General features: G+C 42.7%; 3 protein-coding genes across 6 annotated transcripts; 2 read left to right on the forward strand and 1 right to left on the reverse strand.

Annotated features, from left to right (window-relative positions):
- Positions 1 to 2316: 2316 nt before the first annotated feature.
- On the forward strand, positions 2317 to 3888 carry LOC103976623 (LOB domain-containing protein 25). 4 transcript variants are annotated; one of them, XM_018822354.2, is made up of 3 exons: positions 2317 to 2435; positions 2530 to 2650; positions 3087 to 3888. In XM_018822354.2, exon 3 carries the CDS (start codon positions 3094 to 3096, stop codon positions 3706 to 3708), a length of 615 nt encoding a protein of 204 aa, XP_018677899.2. In that variant the 5' UTR covers positions 2317 to 2435; positions 2530 to 2650; positions 3087 to 3093; the 3' UTR covers positions 3709 to 3888. The 4 variants fall into 4 exon arrangements, with proteins under 4 accessions (XP_018677899.2, XP_018677897.2, XP_018677898.2 ...); XM_018822355.2 differs by having other exon boundaries at positions 2334 to 2440; XM_018822352.2 differs by having other exon boundaries at positions 2328 to 2650; positions 2857 to 3888.
- Positions 3889 to 7284: 3396 nt separating this feature from the next.
- On the forward strand, positions 7285 to 13062 carry LOC135585088 (uncharacterized). Its single transcript, XM_065097374.1, has 10 exons — positions 7285 to 7571; positions 8406 to 8511; positions 8796 to 8865; positions 9187 to 9241; positions 9342 to 9433; positions 9876 to 10142; positions 10735 to 10961; positions 11583 to 11807; positions 12375 to 12764; positions 12858 to 13062. Exons 1-9 carry the CDS (start codon positions 7456 to 7458, stop codon positions 12483 to 12485), a joined length of 1269 nt encoding a protein of 422 aa, XP_064953446.1. The 5' UTR covers positions 7285 to 7455; the 3' UTR covers positions 12486 to 12764; positions 12858 to 13062.
- A 278-nt stretch (positions 13063 to 13340) lies between these two features.
- Positions 13341 to 16791, reverse strand: LOC135606321 (protein neprosin-like). The gene is made up of 7 exons (XM_065097376.1): positions 16266 to 16791; positions 16084 to 16170; positions 15778 to 15993; positions 14803 to 14967; positions 14331 to 14384; positions 14064 to 14210; positions 13341 to 13959 (listed from the first exon to the last, which is right to left on the reverse strand). Exons 1-7 carry the CDS (start codon positions 16452 to 16454, stop codon positions 13582 to 13584), a joined length of 1236 nt encoding a protein of 411 aa, XP_064953448.1. The 5' UTR covers positions 16455 to 16791; the 3' UTR covers positions 13341 to 13581.
- Positions 16792 to 20766: the final 3975 nt, after the last annotated feature.

Below are 20766 nucleotides of genomic sequence, written 5' to 3' on the forward strand. Positions count from 1 at the left end.
ATCGTGGGAAGTAAAACCTGCTTATGGATCGATCGTCTTACTTACTCTCAATCTCGTCGTCGGACAGGACGAAACGATGCCACTTGATTAGGAATTGAATACGTATAATACTCCTCGAGAGTTGTATGTGCTGAACGAACACATCAGTGCTTCCTTCAATTAAATCTTTGGATTTTTTGCATACAAGGTGCAAATATAATGTTCTAGACACTCCCCACCCCTCAAAAACAAAAAAAAAAAAAAAAAAACCTATCTTTAACCTTGTGTTTCGTCCAAAACGTGATCAGGAAACTACGCAGCTCGTGGAAGACTCCTCGATACTCGATGTCTGATCCGATTCAAGTGGAAGATGCAGTTGTTGCATGCCCTTCTTCGCAGCCTGTGGAGTGGTAGTAAAACTGGACATGACCTATCTTAGGCCAAACAAGCAACCATAATCCAGTCTCTTGGATGTGCGATCGATCAACGAGCGCACAGAAACCTGGCTGTCAGCGTCCCGATCCATTGTTTGGATGTATAGAAGTTGGCCTTTAGTTGCACCAACGCATCCATACAAGACAGCAACTATATAAAGTTTGAAAGGCTGCTGCTCTACACGCTTGCTTGCTTGGCCAACAGCCGAACAGAACCCGGTGGACAGCGATCCATCGGACATCGTCGGAGACCTACGACCGAGGTGCAATGACTACACCAGCCTATGTCTCAGACCGAGAATGTGGGTGAGGCAATCAAGCCTGTAGAGGACAAGGTCATCATAATGCTCAAAACTCGAGGGATCAGGGGGGACACTTGCACCAGGGAAGATGTTGGGATCATCAGGTCTTTTCTTTGCCCTTGAGATGATCAATCTGACTCGAAACCTCCTAATTTCTCATGCTAATATGATGGATACTGTCGCTCCATATATACATCCTTTTTTGCATCCGCATGATGTGCTACAACCTCCTACTAACATAAGAGAGCTACAGCTATATATCTTATGATCTACATCACATTTACTGCCATCTTTATGACTGTCGACCTCTATGTATTTCTCATGTAACTATTGAAACGTGTAAGATAGCAATCAAGATTAACACAACCTGATTCTCTCTCCGATAACAGAAAACCAAATTAAAGACCTCACCTCACCTCACCTCTACATCGACGGCAGTTCATACAAAATAGAAAACACAGCTAAACAACGCTACCCTGATGAAATACATAATGATGTTCGATCGATCACTCTCCCATAACGCAAAACACCTCTCCGCGAAGAACTACGAGGCCTCTACAATCTATAGAGAATCTGTTGTAGCTTTCATTGAGTTGAGAACCAGAGATGTGTTTAACTCGTAAACGAGTGCTTGGTGCTGGTGTTTCACGTTCTCCAAATATCATCGCGACAATTACTATGATTCGGAAAGAAAGCAAATCCTCTTCCCATATGTGTCGCCAAATAATTTAGGTTACACCGATATAGTTCGAGCGGCTTTACAAGACTCACGGGTTCTTCAATTGATAAAGTTTTCTTTCTTTCTAATAACTCAGACTGTCATTTGATTTTGCATACTGCACACATAGTTTGTACTGGAATATTATGTATTAAGTATATTTTGCAGTAATGCAGTTTAACACGACAAGTGAAAAGTGAAAGGAGGAGTTGATGTATAACATGCATGCACGGGCTAAATCCAGAAAGCAGTGTGTCCTTAATCTCTCGATACCACTCTCCTCGAAGAACTTCAAAGAAAAGACATTTAATTTCTATTTGATTAGTTTTTCCTGTCCCATCGTGTAACCGCACGCGACTCCACAAAGAGAAATGCGGCTTGATATATCTACAGCAGTAACTCGCCCTGTAATTTGATTGCAGAAAAGAACATAGGAATCACATATATCACATCTGTACAGGGAAATTATTTTAGACGCTATTCGTAGATAAGCTTACGGTTAATCGTAAAGTATAGATAGATAGATGCCTTTGGTCCCACTAAATTTTGCATCAGGTTGCCTCCTTTCTTTGACCCTCACACGTGTCTAGTCTCTTAATAATGCTGACTACAGATGATTTGTTTTTGTTTAATTTATATCAGAGGACTGTGCTCTCAAATCATTTGACATTACCAATAAGTTACGAGTGCAGATAGCCTACGACTCATGGAGTCCTTGCTCGATGGGAGCCTAAAAATCGTGTAAAGAATTTAGTCTACCAAAGGATCAGAAGCGTATAGTACAAGATATTCTCTGTGTGTAGTGCGACGGTCGCTTTTTGAATGTGCTCACATAAATTACAGTCTTTTCTCATTTGTATTTGTATATTAGCTTTACCACATCCACATTCTTCTTCTCGCACTAAATACTTGGGTTTTCTCCCTCCACCTTGCCTTCCTTTTTGCTGCACCTTCCTCTCTCTCTCTCTCTCTCTCTCTCTCTCTCTCTCTCTCCAGCTAAGGGTTTGGTTATGCCTCTCCACGCTTTTCCTTTGATTTGCTCTCAGCCGATAGGAGAAGTCTCAAAACTCTCATTTTTGTAATTTCGTCACTGCAGTTGCTTGGATTCTGGAAAAACTGATCAGATCTGCTTCTGCTTCTGCCGCTGGAAAGAGGGCTCAGCCGAGGGCAAAAGATACTGACTCCTCTGAGCAAATCCCCCGCCAGATCTCAGAGAGGTATACTTGCGCTTCGCTTTATTCTATGTTCGTCAACAGTGATTTCTACACGCATGCAGAGAGATTATCATATCTAGGATTTCACTTGTTTGTACCGTTTCTTTTTCTATTGTCTCATCGTCATTTGAGTATATTTATGATGACCGCAATCATGAGAGGAAGTGCACAACCCTGGCCATACTGATCCGTGTGCTGACTCACATCAGCAGCATGCTTCAGGCTGCCACTAGATTTTAGAGATCTGAAGAGCTTGCAACATGGAAAAAAAAAATTGGTTCCGATCATTCTTCCTCGAACCCTATCCCTAATATTGAACATCATGAGCAGGCCCTCGAGGGGCCAGCAGCCGTCCATCGATTGAAATCAGATCAATCTAGCAGATTTTTCCCCAAAAAAGTAAATGAAAAAAAGTATATACCGTTCTCGGTGTATGCAGTCGGGTAATGGCATCATCAAGTTCTTCCTCCAACTCTCCTTGTGCTGCCTGCAAGTTCTTGAGGAGGAAGTGCATGCCGGGCTGCATCTTTGAACCCTACTTTCCCCCGGAGGAGCCGCAGAAGTTTGCCAATGTCCACAAGGTATTTGGGGCCAGCAACGTGACCAAGCTCCTCAACGAGCTGCTCCCTCACCAGCGGGAGGACGCCGTCAACTCTCTGGCCTACGAGGCGGAAGCCCGGGTTAAGGACCCCGTCTACGGCTGCGTCGGCGCTATCTCCGTGCTCCAACGCCAGGTCCAGAGGCTCCAGAAAGAGCTTGATGCTGCCAATGCCGAACTCCTCCGTTATGCCTGCAACGAGATCCCCATGGGGTTAACCGTTCCGCCAACTATGGCGTCGCCGATGATGGACTACCCAAGAATCGAGTACTGCAGGAGGACTGGCACTGATGGAGGAAGTCCATTATGCCCGGCTCCTGCATTGGCACTGCCCAGCCTTCCTCCGTGGTCTGGAAACGACTTTCCAGGAGATCATGAAAACAGCAATCCTGTGGCGATGCAGATCACAGCATGTGAACTCCAAAACGATCACAAAGCAACCAACCTAAGCTCTTTACGGTAACTATAGCAGTATATATATGTTGGTTTTTGATCCTGATTATGTATTGGATTTATGGCCATGTCACGATGCACAATGATTAGAGGGCACCGCCGTACCTTTGTTAGGGAACTTGCTACATATGTAAATGCAGCCGTTATCTTCTTCCGAATATTATTAGATGGCTGGATCGGCTTTGGATTTCGGGTGAGGGAAGTTGGCAGTGAAGCCGAGGATCGTTCCCACATGTTGAATCACACTGTGTTCCCCATCTCAGCATATGAAGGACGATAAAGGTGACATCCCTCGTAATGGTAAAAATCATTCTCGATTATCATAAGAATTTTATGATATATTGCTTGGTCTCATTTCTGAAACATTTTCTTGTCGATCGGTCATGTTATGCTACGCACGCATAGGATTCATTCATGTTGTGCACGACGAGTCTGGTGTGTGCCTTTGTCAAGTATGAATGAAATAGGATTTTGAATTGTGATTATGGGGCATAACATATAGGCCGTGCCTCCTTTTTCCCTCGACGACAATAAATCAAGAGCTCGTCTTGTTTGTCGGTCGATCGTTCTACCTTGCATTTGCTGATCCAGACATGTTGAAAAATCTTACCAAGGCACTGATCGATGGATGGCAAAATGTTTTGAGTTTTTCACGACCAGTGCGTCATGTGATCTAATAATGATCACAACGATTAATTGGATTACTTACGAGAATGGCTGCAAATTTGACAGGTAGAGTCATTAAGCAAAAAAAAAAACAAAAAGGGAGATTTGAGAAGGAGGAGGAGGAGGCATTTATGAGAAGGATGTGAACTTGTGGGGGTTGAAAATATGAAGTCGGAGGCAAAGCCACCACATACCTTCGCCAATGTAACGCGGAGACTGTAGCACGTTTGTCCGGCAGTCTGATTCATCGTCATGCAATGAATAGCCTTGGAACTGTTGGCACTGTACGAGAGCGTTTTGGCTTTATCCGAAGAAAAAGCATTCTTGTTAGGTATCGGTCATGTTGCACCAGTGATGTATATCATACAAAGATAGATACCAATGGTTACGTCCGAAAGTTGCTCTAAGGTCAAGACTAACATTCCTCCAGCAACAAGTATGCTCGACGGAGTCCATATATTAGTGTTCAAAATTCATAGAGGCATCTCTCCTCTCTCTCTCTCTCTCTCTGTCTCTCTCTCAGCTCCCCGTCTTCCCATGCGGACACAACATCTGTTTGCTATATCATACGATGACTGCAATAGAACTAACCAGCGATCTTAAACAAAAAGGGTATTAACCAACAACACTTGAACAAGTGGGAACACACTGCGCTGGCAACTTTTGGCAGTAGAAAAATTGGGAATTCAATTATTTGATGATGTATTGAGGAATTAGACTGAATTCAATTAAACTCTTTAGGTTCTCAACCACCGGTTATGTATCTGTGGGCCGAATCGGTGATCGCTAACCTTCCACTAGGAGTTCCTATCATGAATACTGTGCCGTGTATGTGTGCGAGATGGACCTCCAAAGTTGACGGTTGATTTGAAAGATAGGTCTTTAGCTTTATTGACTTGCAAAAGTTGGCAAACAACGCCGGGGGCAGTTCAACACCTCTTTTTTCTTTTCCTTTTTTTTTTTTTTTTGTTGTGCCGTGGTTTAAATTGTTCCTTGTTGTTCGTAAACAATCTTCGATATTTAACGGAGAAGTCTGTTCTGTATACTCGGTGAAGTAGGCGTGCTGTTTGCTTCTTAGAAATCATAACTCCACGCTCACCTACTCACCATCATTATATCATGAAAGGAAAGTAGATCGTCATCATGCATCGGTCTTAGAAAGGACAAGGAAGCATGCAGGAAAAAGATACCGATGATCTACAAAGAAGAATCTGCCTGGGTATTCAACTGTGATTCCGTGTGGTTCAGAACTGCGCGTGCAGGAGGCTGCACTTGGAGTGAAAGCAGCCACAAATTTCCGGAACCATGAAGTCAGTTCCAGCATCAAGCTTTATCATCACCTTGCAAGAACAGACTTGTTGATCTTCTCGAGGAGAAGCAAAGCCAGAGACAGATTGAGAAATGCTAGCTGACCGGCAACTGCATCTGCAATCCTGACGAAATCCAGACGAGGTGGGAAGAGGCCGGAGGAGCATTCAAGGCACAAATCGTTGCTCGGGGAACTATAGGTTCGTCGAATGTTTTCCTTTTTATGTAATGACTATATATATAATTAATATTCTTAGCAAATACTAAGTTCCATTCTTCGTCAACATCTCCAAGATATAATTCAGAGATTTACTTAAGAGGATGGATCGATCGACCTAATGGATACGGTGATTGTGGGACGATCATGAACCGATGTACGCGCGCTTTATTAAAGTAGGTATAGCTGGTAACGATGTCCATTAAAGCTCGATTGAGATTGTGACGCTCATCATTGAATGTTAGGCTGCTGTAATCTCTCCTTCTCTTTACTTCTCTTGGGTCGCATTTTACAATGATAACCTCCATTAGGCCAAGTATCCGAGAGGGTCATCCCTCCCTCCCTCCCTCCCAGAAAGCTCGCAGCTGATACAAAGATTAATGAATAATTACGTGAACGCGTAAGTCATTTCTGTTATACGGAGAGAGACATAAAAAAGTATTCTTCTTTTCTCGGCCGCACACTGATTTATACTATCTTTGTGTATCGACGCTGACACGACAGATCAAAATTCATGAGGCCGTTCTTGTTTTAGTTGTATCGGTGGACAAGATCGGAAACTTGCAAGTCAAGAAACGAAACTGGAGTCTCTGAGGAAAGAGAGAGTTTTCTTCTTTGGCGGGCTTTTGCCGCTGGGAGGGAGAGGGAGGTCACATCCATCACAGTGGTAGGGGTATTCCTCGGAGGGCCCTGACTTCTTCCTCGATCGTCTCCCTTCCGTCCTCACAGCACTCTGGAGACTGCAGACTTTTTTGTCTGCTCCCGGCACATGCACGCCGGTAGTCGGAACAGCACGAGCGCCCTGCCCTATGATTTCTTTTCTTTCTCTTTCCAATTCATGTTGCTGCAGCTGTTACATAGATAGGCTTGCTTCCGTTTCGTGTGACCATACGCATGCCAACTTATACGACGACGACGCATGAAGCCCACCGACGTGGTGGGGTAGCAACAACTTATACCATGCCAACGCATGAAGCCCACCTACGTTCATTTATACTATTCTATATTTATTTATTATATATCTAGGCCATACAAAATATTTTTATAGTATTACATACATTTATTTATTTATTTAAATATAAAAGTATATATTTACTTTTAAATAAATATTAAAAATATAATTGTATCGAACAATACTTGCATCGATGCATATTTAAAATATAATTTTTATATATTATTTATTAAATATTTAAAATATTTCATAACTATACATTCATTCAAAAAAAAAAATCTAAATATTATACATCTAAAATACAAATGTTCCCAAAGACTCCGGTTGGCATGTAAAACGGGCAATACTGGGCCAAGCCCAACGTCGACTTGATGCGCATCAATAGACAACAAACGAGGCTCAACCCAACCCAAACTCCAAACTCCAAACTCCAAACTCCAAACTCCAAACTCCAAACTCGGTTGGGAAACCAAAGGGGTATCCGCAACTTGGGCGGCAGGCTCGTTCCTCGTAATAAGCTGCTCCGTTTCACCGGACCGCCGATCTGCGAGGGAGTCCTTGTCCTCTTCCACACATCAAAACGGTGGGCGATCCGAGAAGGCCGACGCCAGAAGATGGCGGGGCCGGAGCAGGACGACGGTTGCGGTGGAGAGTTCGAGAGAGATCGGCAAACCCATGCCTCTTCATCCTTCGTGTGGGACGACGGTTCGAAGCTTTACTACCACGCCAGGTCCGGATTCTCTCGGTTATCGCCAGTTGAAGGGTTTCCTTTTCTTCTCTTTCCTCTTACCCACCCCCCCGCCCCCCGCCCCCCCTTTTTTCCTTCGTTCTAGGGTTTTGCTCCAACGAAAGCCAGGTTCCCCATCTCTATTTGTTTCTATGATGTTGGGCTTTTTTCCCTCTTGTTTCGTAACTGTTGAGTCGCTGCAATAATTCTCGCTTACATAGGTTCCACTTCTTTATTTCGCATTTTGGTTTTGTTTATGGAATTTTTAGATAGTACACAAGAATGATAATATATTGAGAAAATTTTGCTAGTTCGTTGGAAAAAAAAAAAAAAAAGGAACCTGGCACCGACAAAAGTGTTAAAATTTAGATGTGGTTGAAGCAAGGATGAGGTAGAGAAAGCATAAAGGTGTGAGACTCGTTGTTAAAACAATGCAAACATCTTTAAGTTCATGCATTGAAGTTGGCATTCCTGTGCGGTTTGCAGCTTTCACTTAGGCCCTTGGAGAGTTTGTGCAGTAGTTCTTTGGTAGCCAAATTAGGAAAGAGAAGTAAGAAGATGATTTGACCAGGGAAACATTAGAACAGATACCTAGGAGATTTTTGATGATTATAAAACATGGGCGAAGTTTTAAAGTTGCATCCATCACACTATCAGTTCTAGTTTTTTAGCCATTTGTGTTAGCTCAGGATATAAAATGAGTCTGTGCATTCACTTTCTTAACCTTAGTGCAAATTTTAGTATCTTGCTTTGCTTTTATGCTTAAATGTTCGACTAATTGTTATAGCGATCTTCACTTGGCCGGTATTCAAGTTTCTTCGGTTCATTCTGTTGCAGTAGTGGGTTTTATCATGATCCCAGTGCTGGATGGTACTATAGCAGTAGAGATGGTCTTTATTACACATTTGAAGATGGAAGATACATTCCACTGCCATGCGATGAGGTAAATTTTAGAAATATTGTGTAATTTCTTATTATTAATGAGTCAGTTTGTAAACATGTTGTCTTTTTATTGGTCTCAGACAACTTTGAGAAGGAACGATATCAGTTTTAAGTTTTAACATTCCATTTGACGTCTGCCTGGTCACCTGTTTGGTGCCAGTATACTTCAGCATTGCAATGCAATTAGATATTCCAACTCTGCCATTAGATTTTCTTCCTTGTGTCACCATAGAAGTGTTAATTTCTTTGATGCTCACTCATGTATTTTTTGCCTCTTTTCTGAAGAACGGCAAGGAAACTCAAGCTCTTGAAAATGCAAGATGTGATTCCCCTTGGACCACTCAAGATAAGGCATGTATGTGCTATCCAAGTGCAAATTTCTGCATCTTTATAAACAAAAATTTGTGATTTTTTTCTCCTGGTTATACACAAGATGTATGTAACATCTTGGCCAGGCTTCGGGCTACATAATATGTGCATAAGTAGCACATTGCTTTTTTTGTTTTGCATGATAAAATTGCATATTCAGGGTTGCTATAGGTGAATGATATTCGTGACATTATAGTTTGTGCTCTTTCAGTCTTTGGATCAAAGTTGATCCATCATATGGAATATAAACACATGCATAGCATCTCAAACTCGATAAAAATGTTAATTTAGTTCTTTTTGCTCTCAGCTGGTGTAGAAGAAAACCCAACAGCTGATGGGATGGTATATCCACCATCAGAATGGTATGCTTTGTCCATTGTTATGGCTTATCATGTTCTTATCGCAAAATTGTTTTCCTTATCATGGGCTTTGTAACTTATTGATGTTAATTGCTTGATGAAGGTTAGAAGAAACGCTGATTGATCTCTATTTGTCTGGTTGTTCCAACCGAAATGCCCATGCTGATGTCTCATCAACTTGTCTGCAAACAGATGGTATGCATTTAATTGATCAGATCCAGATAACTTCAATTATTTTTTTCATATAACTGGAGAGCACTCTGGGAGCTATAGTATGAACATTTATTATTTGTTGATTAGAATTTTTAATATTGAAGAGAAGATAGGTCGGCAGTAATGGAAAACTATATTAGCTAGCTTCATATAATTTTCCGATTATTTTGACAATTATTTGTGGCAAGTATATGGTGGGTGGTCATCAGGGGATATGGAAGAATATGATGTTTAAACTATGTTTATGTTCTGGTTCTAAGTTAGTGTGCTGTGTTTCCTGGCATTATTTAGGTTAGTACAAACTTTTTGCAGCAGTTGGATCATGGAACATAATAACCTTTTTCTTGTTATTATTGTAAACCTGATAGAATGGCCTTTTTCATTTAGCAAAGTTTTTTTTTCTGAAATTTTATTCACAATGCAGATGCGTCATCAGAGGAGAAAAACTGGCAGGCTCAATATGGTCAAGTAGTTAGATCTGATGATGAGGGCATGCCGTGTTTTCCAGTTGTTGATCTTTGGGACTGGGAGATGGTTACTAAACCTGTGAAGAAAAGCAACATAGTCTCCAAACTGATTGGCAGGACGGTTAGATGTTCTAACAAGCTGCATCCTTCTGTGTCTGCTGGTGGTCTTGTGAAAACTGCTGCCATCGATGCGGTTCATCTGGATCTGGTGCATGTTGCTTCAGGTATATCTCTTTCACTCTTTTGATATATAATTCTTTGTTGGAGTTAGTACTGGAACATGCAGCTTATGCTAAATTGTTGACTCCATCTAGAAGTATCTCCCTGCTCAAATGACCTCCCTTTTCTATGATTTGAATATTACTTCTTATGCATAAATTTTTTTATGTACACTCTTGCCTGTATTGTATGGAATCCAGTCTTTAGATTTATATGTTCCTTTTCAGCTTATTACATATGATATTGCTGCCTATTCAGGTTCTACTACTATCATCACAATTATAAGATAGCTGTAATTAAACAGCTAAAGACGCTTAAGGCATATGTTTGTTACCATATTTCTCTAGTGCACCATATTGCAAAATGTGCTTGCTGTGCCAGCTGAACAACAAGGGTGTTTCATTTGAAGCTTAATTACCTCATGGGCAATAAAGATTTTGACCCTCACAGTGGGAGCCAGCTGAATTACCCACTCATATTGGAGTTGTTTTTTTGGTTTGAACTTTAGATATTTTGTTTTCTATATTTGTTCTCTCTGTAGATATGTCTATGGATTGCTGATCAGATAGTTTGTTGCCTTCACCCTCCTATTTCCAGGAAAGGTTTACCGGTTGAGGAGCCCAAACAGAAGATACTTGGCTTCTATATCAACATTTGATTCTTCCAACCCCACAAAGGATTGGGGTTTTCCTGATTTGTATGCCAATTTTCAGAGTGTTGTGTTTCACACATTGGATCCAAAATGCCAATCCTATCTTGCAAATGAAGTCATTGGTGAAGTATCGTCTTCTATGATTGACAAAGTTCCTAACACATTGGAGAAGGTACTTGTCTTCTATGTTCATTTCGGTTCTGTATGATACTGCACAATGGGTGTTTGATTTCATACAACATAAGCATTATTTTATCTTTTTAGGTATATTCTAAATCCACCAATTTTGTTTCTTTTTTACTAGGATCAGTGACATCAATTGATGTTAAATTTGAATGACAAATGTCTTTATATTTGTGTTTAAAATTCAGTGTCTCTAGAACAATAAAATCCATTGGTGAGTTAGGGCATGAAATTATGTGTATTAAAGATTTCTTAGGAAGATTATGAATGTTTGAAACATGCTGTTCTTAAATTTATTTGTATGCACTAACATCAACAGCACATGTGGTGAAATAAATCTTGTTATTATGTCAATGTTTCTTAAATTGTCTTTTGACTTTGTAGCTCACAAGAAAAAGGTGTTTCTATGTTAAAAACATGTTTGCGGAAAATGTAATTCTTCATGTAGTATGGTAACCTTTTCAGGAATGTGCATGAGTTTTATCACGTTGACTAGCTAATCACCGAGTGTTGTATATGGTTATGTTCTGGTATAATTGAATATTGATTGCTATAGCATTCAGCTTATAGTGCATATTTGGTGCTTGCTAATATTTAAGTTGTGTTGCAGCACCAAAATTTTACTTATAAAGATAGAGCTGCTGCGAGGAGAACGTTATATGGTGATTTCAGTATAGGTCCTGGACAAAAGGACACTGAGAATAGATCTTTTGATGAAGCAAGCTCACCTTCACGATATTCCAGTGCAGAAGATGCTGCTGCAGAAGCCATAAATATGTCATTTGGAAGTGGAAGTTATGCCAGAAGAATTCTAGAAAACATGGGGTGGAATGATGTAAGTTCAAATTTCAGTTTTTTTACCACTCATCTTAACTATGTTCAAATAATTCTGTAGCTTAGTTCCGAGTGTAATATAAATCAGGTATGTGGTAATTGTAGAATGAATGTTATTTAGCTGGCTGATTTTTTATGTATGATGTTAGAGATATATGTGTATAGTCGACCTAAACCAAAATTAAAGTCATCGAATGATGGTTCTTTATAACCCAAGTTGAATCTATAATTTAGTTTTTTTTAATTATTGTGGATCAGGAGGCAGTAACAGGTTGCTGCTGGCCTGTTGCTGGCCTTGATGTCCAAGTCCACTAGGGGCAGAACCAAAGAAATTCTTTTTAGAAGAAACAAACTAAAATGAGAAATTAATTAATTATTTTCGGGTACGCTATGATAATAAGCCGGTTGCTTGAGGTCAGAAAACATAATCGACTGGCCCATGCTTGACGGATGATATTTATTTTTTACAATGAACTTATGTATTTTTCTCTCGACATGTGTGGTCTGTAGATGTGCTTCGTCTTTGATTTTGTGTTTCTTCAAGCTGCTCTCTTTGAACATTACTCAGGGAGAAGGTCTAGGGAATAGCAGAAAAGGTATTTTGGAGCCGCTGCGTGCTGTTGGTAACAAGGGCTGTGCTGGTTTGGGATGGAGCGACTCCCTGCGGCATGCTTCGTAGCCTCCTCCGAGATTCTTATTATCTGTGGCCCAATGCTAAAGTCTGACAGCATCTGTGTCCAACATCTTCAGTTTACACCCGATGACCTTTAATCTTTCGATGGAGACGAGTTCTTCCGAGATTCTTATTCTTGTGATGGCTCATTTGGTTTCCCTCAATCAAGTTCATCGACTGTTATAACTGCATGTATACATTCTGTGTGGATCGAACTCATCATGGGGATGCTAATATTCCAGAGTTACAGTTTGGGCGAGACAGTTGTCCCCAATCCATTATCAGGTGCAGTAATTTATTATCAGGGCATTTTTATATTGTGCTTAATCCATTCATTATCAGGTGCAGTAATTTATTCCAGAGTTGCACCTAATTCAGGATATGCTTATTCGGAATATGAACGCCAAGGTTTGGGCCCTTTTCACTGGTTGTGCATCCAATTGGACTTTTCGTGAAGTCACCGATTTGGTCCACCGTATCGGTCGGTGTACTCCCCCTTCCCCCTGGCGTCGATGGCGAATGTAACCAACGAACGCGTCGTTGGGACTCAAAAGGAGAGTAATAAAGTGCGATTTTATCGTTTTGATTTTGTGTAACCACTTGAACTGATTGATGCACGGTCAAGTTTCCTGTGGCTTGACGACTTTGGGCAATGGTTATGGGCCTCTGTACTTTCTTATAGGGTGTTTTGTTTTCTTCGTTAATGCAACTTCAGAGACAGCTCTCTGATCGACACAAAAAAAGTAGAGCTGTGCGTGCTTCTACAAACTTGTGCAAAACTCAGGCAGAAACAGTAGTAACATTGTAGCTTGGGAGGACCACAAATCTGCATGTACTAACTTCATTTTTTGGACAAAGACACGATCAAAGAATATATATATTTACCTTTGCATTTACAGAGCCCTCAAAAGTCGTACGATAGAGAGCGAGAGCGACAGAGATCCTTTCTTTGCTTGAAATGCCCAGCCAAAAGGGGGAAAAAAAAAATCTAAGAATGGCCCGATGTAACCTACCCAAAATTGTAAAATTCCGGAAAAAGAAAGAAACAAGGCAAGCTCTCTCTCTCTCATCTCTCATCTCTCATCTCTCATCTCTCTCTCTCTCAAGGACACCTCACGTTCCTCCCTGGCCCTCCATAGTAGAAATAGTTTCCCCAGACGGCGTTGACCCCGCCTTGGATGCTGTAACAATTTGGATGGTCGGCCAAGAGCCTGAGGTTGGACAAGGGGATCAAACTGTTATCCCAGTCCACAAGCTGCAGATTGCGGAAGTAAGATGCTTTGCGGAAACCTTCTCCTGCAAAATGGCCACTGCCCATCTGGGTTGATGTGTGAAACCCGGATGTCTGCGCGTTCACGATTTCTCCCCCGAACTGCACCATGTTTGCGTGCTCTGCCAGGTGACTGAATAAGAAGGATGGCCAGTACCCCACCAGCAGTCCCGACCCCAACTCCAGCCACCAATGTCCATGCTTTGGGTCCTGATCATGGTGTCCCCACAGATAATACCTTTTTCTGGTTACTATTTGCAGCCTAGGAAGGAAGATTAGAGAGACGAGATCCAAAACAAGACGTCTGAAATCACCTTCCACACGAGGAGATCGATGTCAAATTGGCCACCGTTCAGCGCCGATGTCGGCGAGATTGCTGCTCCGATGGCGATCTTATTGTTCGTCTGCACAAAGCCTGAGCACAAGAGATTGTAGCAACCGGTCTCCTGATACGCATCACTCTATACATCAAGAGATGATGGGTAATTGTTAGTCAACATCTTCGTATATAGGCATGCACAACATCATAGTAATAATATGTTTCTCGTCTGATCACGTCCATAAAGTTCAGTGGTGCTCACCGTCCAATATGTGAAAAATCTGGGCCTGTTATCTCCGTAGAGCTGAGGACTGACCTGAAGAAAAAGTAGACTGCCTTACCAAACGACTCGATCCCTTGAAAGACACAAAAAGAAACAGGCAAAAAAGGGGTGGCAAATTTTTCGTCATATGGAAGCTCAGCTAAGAAATATATACTTCTTTTCATGAAGAAGAAAAAGAAACATAATGCGGAGCATAGAATCTGCTTTCTTTTTTCACCTTCCCGCTAGTCAATGTGCAAAACCTCTCGACTCACATGCATACATATGTATACATACATGCATACATACATACATATATACATACATATATATGTATACAAAATCATACAAAGAAAAGGTTGGCATAGATAAACAAGTCTGATGTGGGGGAGAGGTGTTCTCTAAAAACAGGGGAACGTCTCTGGGTCGGCAGGCATAGATAAACAAATGCAACATGTATACTTGTCGTTACCTGCCATCCGGCTTCGATGGTGTTAAGATCGTTGCCAAAGGAGCCTGAGATCACCCATATCTGCGACAGGCTGAACTCGGACGCACTTGTTACCCTCGGAGCCCACACGCTGAGGCTGGCTTTTGCACCATAATACTGATCGCCGATGATATACCCAACAGCATGCTGCAGCAAGCATGAGGCAATATTAATGACCCACGTCAGTGTGCGCAGAAGAGACGACGAAGTTAGCTTGGAAGCTTATGAAGGGGTCTCCGATGGACTGGTAGAAACGAAACAATAGCTTGGAAGCTTATGAAGGGTCTCTCACTCTCTCATGGACTGGTATAAATGAAACAAGCAATAGGACTTGGTTGGACACTTTGAGATTTCGCTCATGTCCGGCCAAGCGAAGGCTTTTAATTACATGACCACGGAAATCGATGAATTAACTATTAGTTCAGTCAAAGGCCACCTCCACCTCGATTTGGTCCCCTTCTCCGGTTGCTGCTGTAGATGCACATGGAGGATGATCATTTCTTATTCTTCATGAGCATGGTTTGGTGTGCATTTTCCTCATTTTCATCAACTACTATCCATGAATCAAGGACTCCGGGACTTATTGCAGTGTTGGCCTACAGGACGACGGGAAGGACTGCTGCATAACTCCTAGAGCAGTCCGAGACTTGGGGCCGTGCAGCAAAGGAATCCATGAGTTACTGGGAAAAGAGTGCCTATTGTTAGTCGCTAAGCTAAGAACACTGGACCATAAAAATGTGTGTGTTTTTTTTGGGGGTATACAGGTTGGAAACCCAGAGGGATGGAAACAAAGAAAAATCGTTACTTCCTGTGATCCGTGCAAAGACGAAGCGATTGCTGCCGCCCCCCCCACCCCCCAAAAAACACAGTTAATTCTGATCGAACTAGTCAGTCATAATAATAACTGGTGAATGGAACCTCGGTGAAGAAGAAGAAGAAGAAGATCAGAAGGTTTACCTCATGCCCGGTGCTCGTCGAATCACGGCGCAACCTTCTCGCCGCAGGCTTCCTCCCAAATCTCTGAACCGAGCTGGCTCTTAGTATGTCTTCCCGTGTCGTTCTCCGTATCGGCACGGTTCCTTCGGGACACGACTCGCCGGAAATGGTCCATGCCTGGAAGCTGGCATCCACCGTGCTGCTCAAGCTGTAGCCTTCTGGCCTCTCGGGTGGATCCTGCAACCGACCAACCACTGTAGATATAGCATCAAACCATCTCCTTAGCACCTGATCAGTGAGCGCTTCGATGCGGAAGATGTCACATACCGAAGGTTTGTGGTCCCGCAGCTTCGGGTGATCAAATGCTGGTTGGAGATGAGACGGAACGCAGTCTATGAGATCACCATCAGAACTCTGCATGCACAACAGGCGACATCCCTCAAGAAGAGGAAAAGGGAGAAGACAAACAAAACGAGGGAGAGCGGAAACGATAGAGGATGGAAGGATGCCTCGATCGTCTTGACGGCAGGCTTGTTGACCCTTTTCAGATGGGCGCTGATCCTGCTGTGCTTCACTGGTAGTGTCGTGCTATTGACCGCCGCCGACGGCGAGACAGCGGGACGAGCGGGAGAAGCAAGGAGGAGACAGCCAACGAAGAGGGAAATGATTAGGTGAGGTTTGGCGCAGCTAGAAGCCATGCCTGGGGAATTTTGGAGCTGCGATCCTTCTTCTAGAGCTGTCTGTATCTGTGGACATGGGTTTGGTTGTCTTCTTCTTGTATGATCATCATATGGCCCTCTCGCTGGGCATTAAAAAAGAAGGAAAAAAACTCCCCACGGCTTGGGTGTTTTTTTCTCCGCAGCGATACCAAACTCTCTCTCTCTCTCTCTCTCTCTCTCACTCCCAAGTAAACACCTCTAGCCAGCTGCTGTGCTACTCATGGAGTTCCAACCCCACTACCACAACACCACCACCAACAACGCTGGGCACCGACTCCGAAGCTTACAAACCTAAAGTTACTAAAACTCCACAACATTTCCTCCCTGGGCATTCGTGTGGTCCCGCGCTCTGCCTCTCTCGCTTTCTCTCCGAGTCCGCTTCGGAACTCATGGTAATGGCTTCTGACAAGGAGAACTTTTCGAGCATGGTAACGTGGGAGCACGCTGGTGAAGTAATTAAGGTGGGTTTCCCCAACCCTCCACCCCCACCCCCACCCCCACCCCCACCCATGGCAGACCGCTCTCTCTCTCTCTCTCTCTCTCTCTCTCTCTCTCTTTCATTTTCGTGCATATGTATCATGATTTATTGATAGGTGGGAAAAGGAAAGCAATCAGTCCTAGCTCCAATTCCGGTTACCATGCCGCCGGTCACTTCATCTTTTGATTTGTTTAGTTTCCGGTCCTCGTGGTTCCCCTTAATGTTATATTTTTCTTTGGTTCATGGAGTCCAAAGTGGACTTCTTTTCTCGGCTCCCTATGAACCTCTTTAGCATCTTACCCAACCAACTCTGATGAGAAAAAAAAAACAAATAGTAAACTCAAGTTGCCGACCGGTCCTCCTCCTCTAATTTGTACCGTATCTTACCATCATCTTAGTTACCAGCTGAAGCTTGACAATCGGTAGGTCTTCGAGTTACCTGCCGAAACTTGAGAATCAATAAGTCGTCTATGCCTCGATGCGTTTGAGTTGATTAATGAACCGCGAAAGGTTTTCCTCAAAAAAAAAAAAACAAAAATAAAATCGCTAAGAATCCAATATGCCCCATAAATGCTGTTAACACAGCTGGTTACGTGGTCCTGTCTTTTATTATTGCTAGCTACTGGGTTTCTGATTTGATCACGGCACGGAGAGAGAGAGAGAGAGAGAGAGTGAGAGACAGTGAGAGCGAGCGACTGTCGACGCCAAGTTCAAGAGATTCCACTCTTCAAAACGAGTGTGATTATAGAATATGACTTTTACCATTCCCTCGGCAAAGGGAAAAGAATATGACGATTACCATCACTGAAATAAAATAAATATTAATAAACTAAAACCGGTTGACGGAGAAAAACGGTGGAGGACCATTATTTTATTTGGCCGGACGTTGGGACGACTCCTTGCACAGACTTCTCTTCGTGTGGCATAAATGCGTCACCCCGCCTCCACACTGATTCGTTTCATCGTGTATATATATACAACTGATGGGAGAAAGAAAATACGCGTGTGAATCGATGAAACAAAAAACTAAGATTAAAAGGAGTTTCTTTTTCTTTTTCGATGAAACAAAACACGTATTCTGAGAATTGGGAGCACACTAGAGTTTCGACAGGGATCGTGTTGGTCCATCAAGTGGTCGGTTGGTGCGATACAATTAATAGGGAATGACAAGTGTTATGACCTCAAAATAACTAAAAACACATTCTGTGTATGAGAGGGTTGAAGAAGCGAGGGCGAAGAAAAGAAAAAAACAACTCCGACTATCGTACGTAGAAATTTGATGATACTAATACACAACTCCCGAGTCCCAACTAGTTTCATGTATGTATCGTCACCCTGAACGTTATCTCTCACTCTACGACAGCTCATGAAGCGTTTGTTGGTGGTCCCTTCACCGTCTGTTCTCTTGCGGGGGTGTACGTAAGGCGACGGGACCTTAACCAGCTTGCTGATGTTTACTGGGAGGTGCGGGCGGTAAGTTCGATCCCTTTTGCTGTGTGGCGAGCAGGAGGACAACAGGTAGTGAGTGAACTTGTAATCCATCGGGTGTCGCTGGAAACTATATATTCATCCCTCCAGGTTCCATCGCTATATGCATGATGATGTCCGAATGTGAACAACAGTGCCGACGGCTCCAGCCTCATGGCGGTACGGCGGTGCAGTGCCAATATAAGATTGCAAATCGATGCAGTTTACAGCACGTGATGAGGTGCACGCAAGTGCAGGTTCCCATTGGATCTCCCATCTCCCTTGTGATGTGAAGATCACATCTCTCTCTCTCTCTCTCTCTCTCTCTCGTAAGAAACACAAAAGAAGATTTTACAGTGCGTCCCTGCCATGACGATGCCGGGGATAGAGTAGCAAGAAAACGATAAAAATAGAATATTATGATGAAGTAAAAGAAATTTTTTCGATCAAAAAAATCGATATAGTATTTAAAATAAGATGATTGATATAGAACACTTACAAGATATTTCCAAGTGTATTATACGTTTATCTTACTTCATGAACTATGGTCCTATTTATAGGACATAGTGGTAACTAACTTATTTCACCCTGTCACTTATGATTGAGGTACTTATAGGAATCATCCTATAAATTCTAGATCATCGATCACTTCTTGAAACATGCTTAAAACTATTTAGAACATGATAATTATCTAGATAATTATAATGAATCAATTCTAAATGCATCCCCCAAGAATCGACGGTTAATTTGTTTTATATTTATTTTTTCTTACGGGCCGGGATATAAATTAATTCCTTGTCTTCGTGTAACTTGTTGCCCTTTGTACTGTCTCTTCTCGGTTCTAAGGCCACCGGATATGGAGTCCGGCCGTAGGACCCTTGTACGATAAGCTCAAACCAGCCTAATGGTATAGTTAGGTGCACCGACGTGGGGGACCCTGACGTTGTTTTATGGTGGCGTCCCTCATCCAGTCCTTTGGCAATTATTTTGGCCACTCGTATAGTGCTCCTTTACTTTTGTTCATCCCCTCCCACCCGGCCGACTGATCATGGCCTTGCAGCGCTCAAAAGGAAGGAGGGAGGGAGGGAGGGAACATGCACCAACACAGAGATACATTGGTCCACAAGGCCACTCTCGCCCATCACTAGTGAGAGTGGATCAGGATATCTTATCGGAAGCAAGCAGTGGTTTCCATATTGGCCAGCCACCTGAGGATCGGAATAGATGGTAGGCAGATGTGAGCAAAACATAAACTACTACGACACCATGCATGCTTCCTTCTCTTTTATGCCGCTACCCAACAGATTAGCACTTCTCTCTCCTTAATTTGCTGAGTGGTTGATATAATCAAAGGCACCACGTACATTTGTTGATGAGAAAGATTCTAACTTGACCAAGCATGGGCATTCTCTTTTAAAACATTGTTCTTTTGTGAAGGGACACTCTTCTGAATAGATTACGACTAAGGGAGCGTACGGCCCCAAAACCCATTAAGCGCTCGAAGCGTTAATCCCTGTTCTTTTTGTGAATAGATTGTGAAGGGACATTCCTGTTCGTTTGTGAAGGGTCTACTACGCTTGTTCATTCCTGGCACATGCACCCTCTCTCAGTGCTCGTCAGCTGATCAGTCCCTAGACAAGCAGCATGGAATGTGCAGCATTAGATCGATGCGATAGGAGGTGGACGAGATCGCATCCCGCGGTCTGCTTAGTAATGCGAACTGATGAGTTGAAAACTGACACGAATCTACGGTGTTTGCAAGTCCTTCGTAATTGTCGCTCACATGGGCATGATCGAGAGAGAGAGGGAGAGAGAGAGAGATTAAAACAAAGTTGCATGCATCGTTAGCTCGTCACAGATTGATTGAGAGAGCCTGGTCAAGCAAGGGTCAGTCTTCGATTCCTCCTGAATAGCTGACTGAAATTAGGTACATACGACTGTTTAGGAGGATATTGTTCGAAGAGCAAACAAGTTTATGATTGGAATTCTTGAGGATGCTTCGAAAACACTATCTACCGGATTACGAGTATCGAAACTGACATCACCTGGCCAATGTGGTGGTGTCAGCTTGTGTTTCGCGAAATATACAATTCTGAAAGCCCTCGGGTACGATCAACCAAAGCAGGCTGCGTTAGTGCTTCCCATGTCAGACTGAGTTGGAGCTTCCATCGCCTAACCTCGGTACCAGTCCAAACCAAGCACGTAGGCTTAATGTTGATCCTCTCACGGTCACATGTCATGAGGCAATTGAAATGATTGTGGCGGGTGACAAAGTATAGGCGAGGAGGAGGATTATGCGTTGCAGTACCTTGAGATGTAGTAAGGGGGTAGGCACAAGGTTGGGAG

The sequence above is a fragment of the Musa acuminata genome, chromosome BXJ2-2 (genome assembly GCF_036884655.1).
Source record: "Musa acuminata AAA Group cultivar baxijiao chromosome BXJ2-2, Cavendish_Baxijiao_AAA, whole genome shotgun sequence".
Taxonomy (NCBI): domain Eukaryota; kingdom Viridiplantae; phylum Streptophyta; class Magnoliopsida; order Zingiberales; family Musaceae; genus Musa; species Musa acuminata.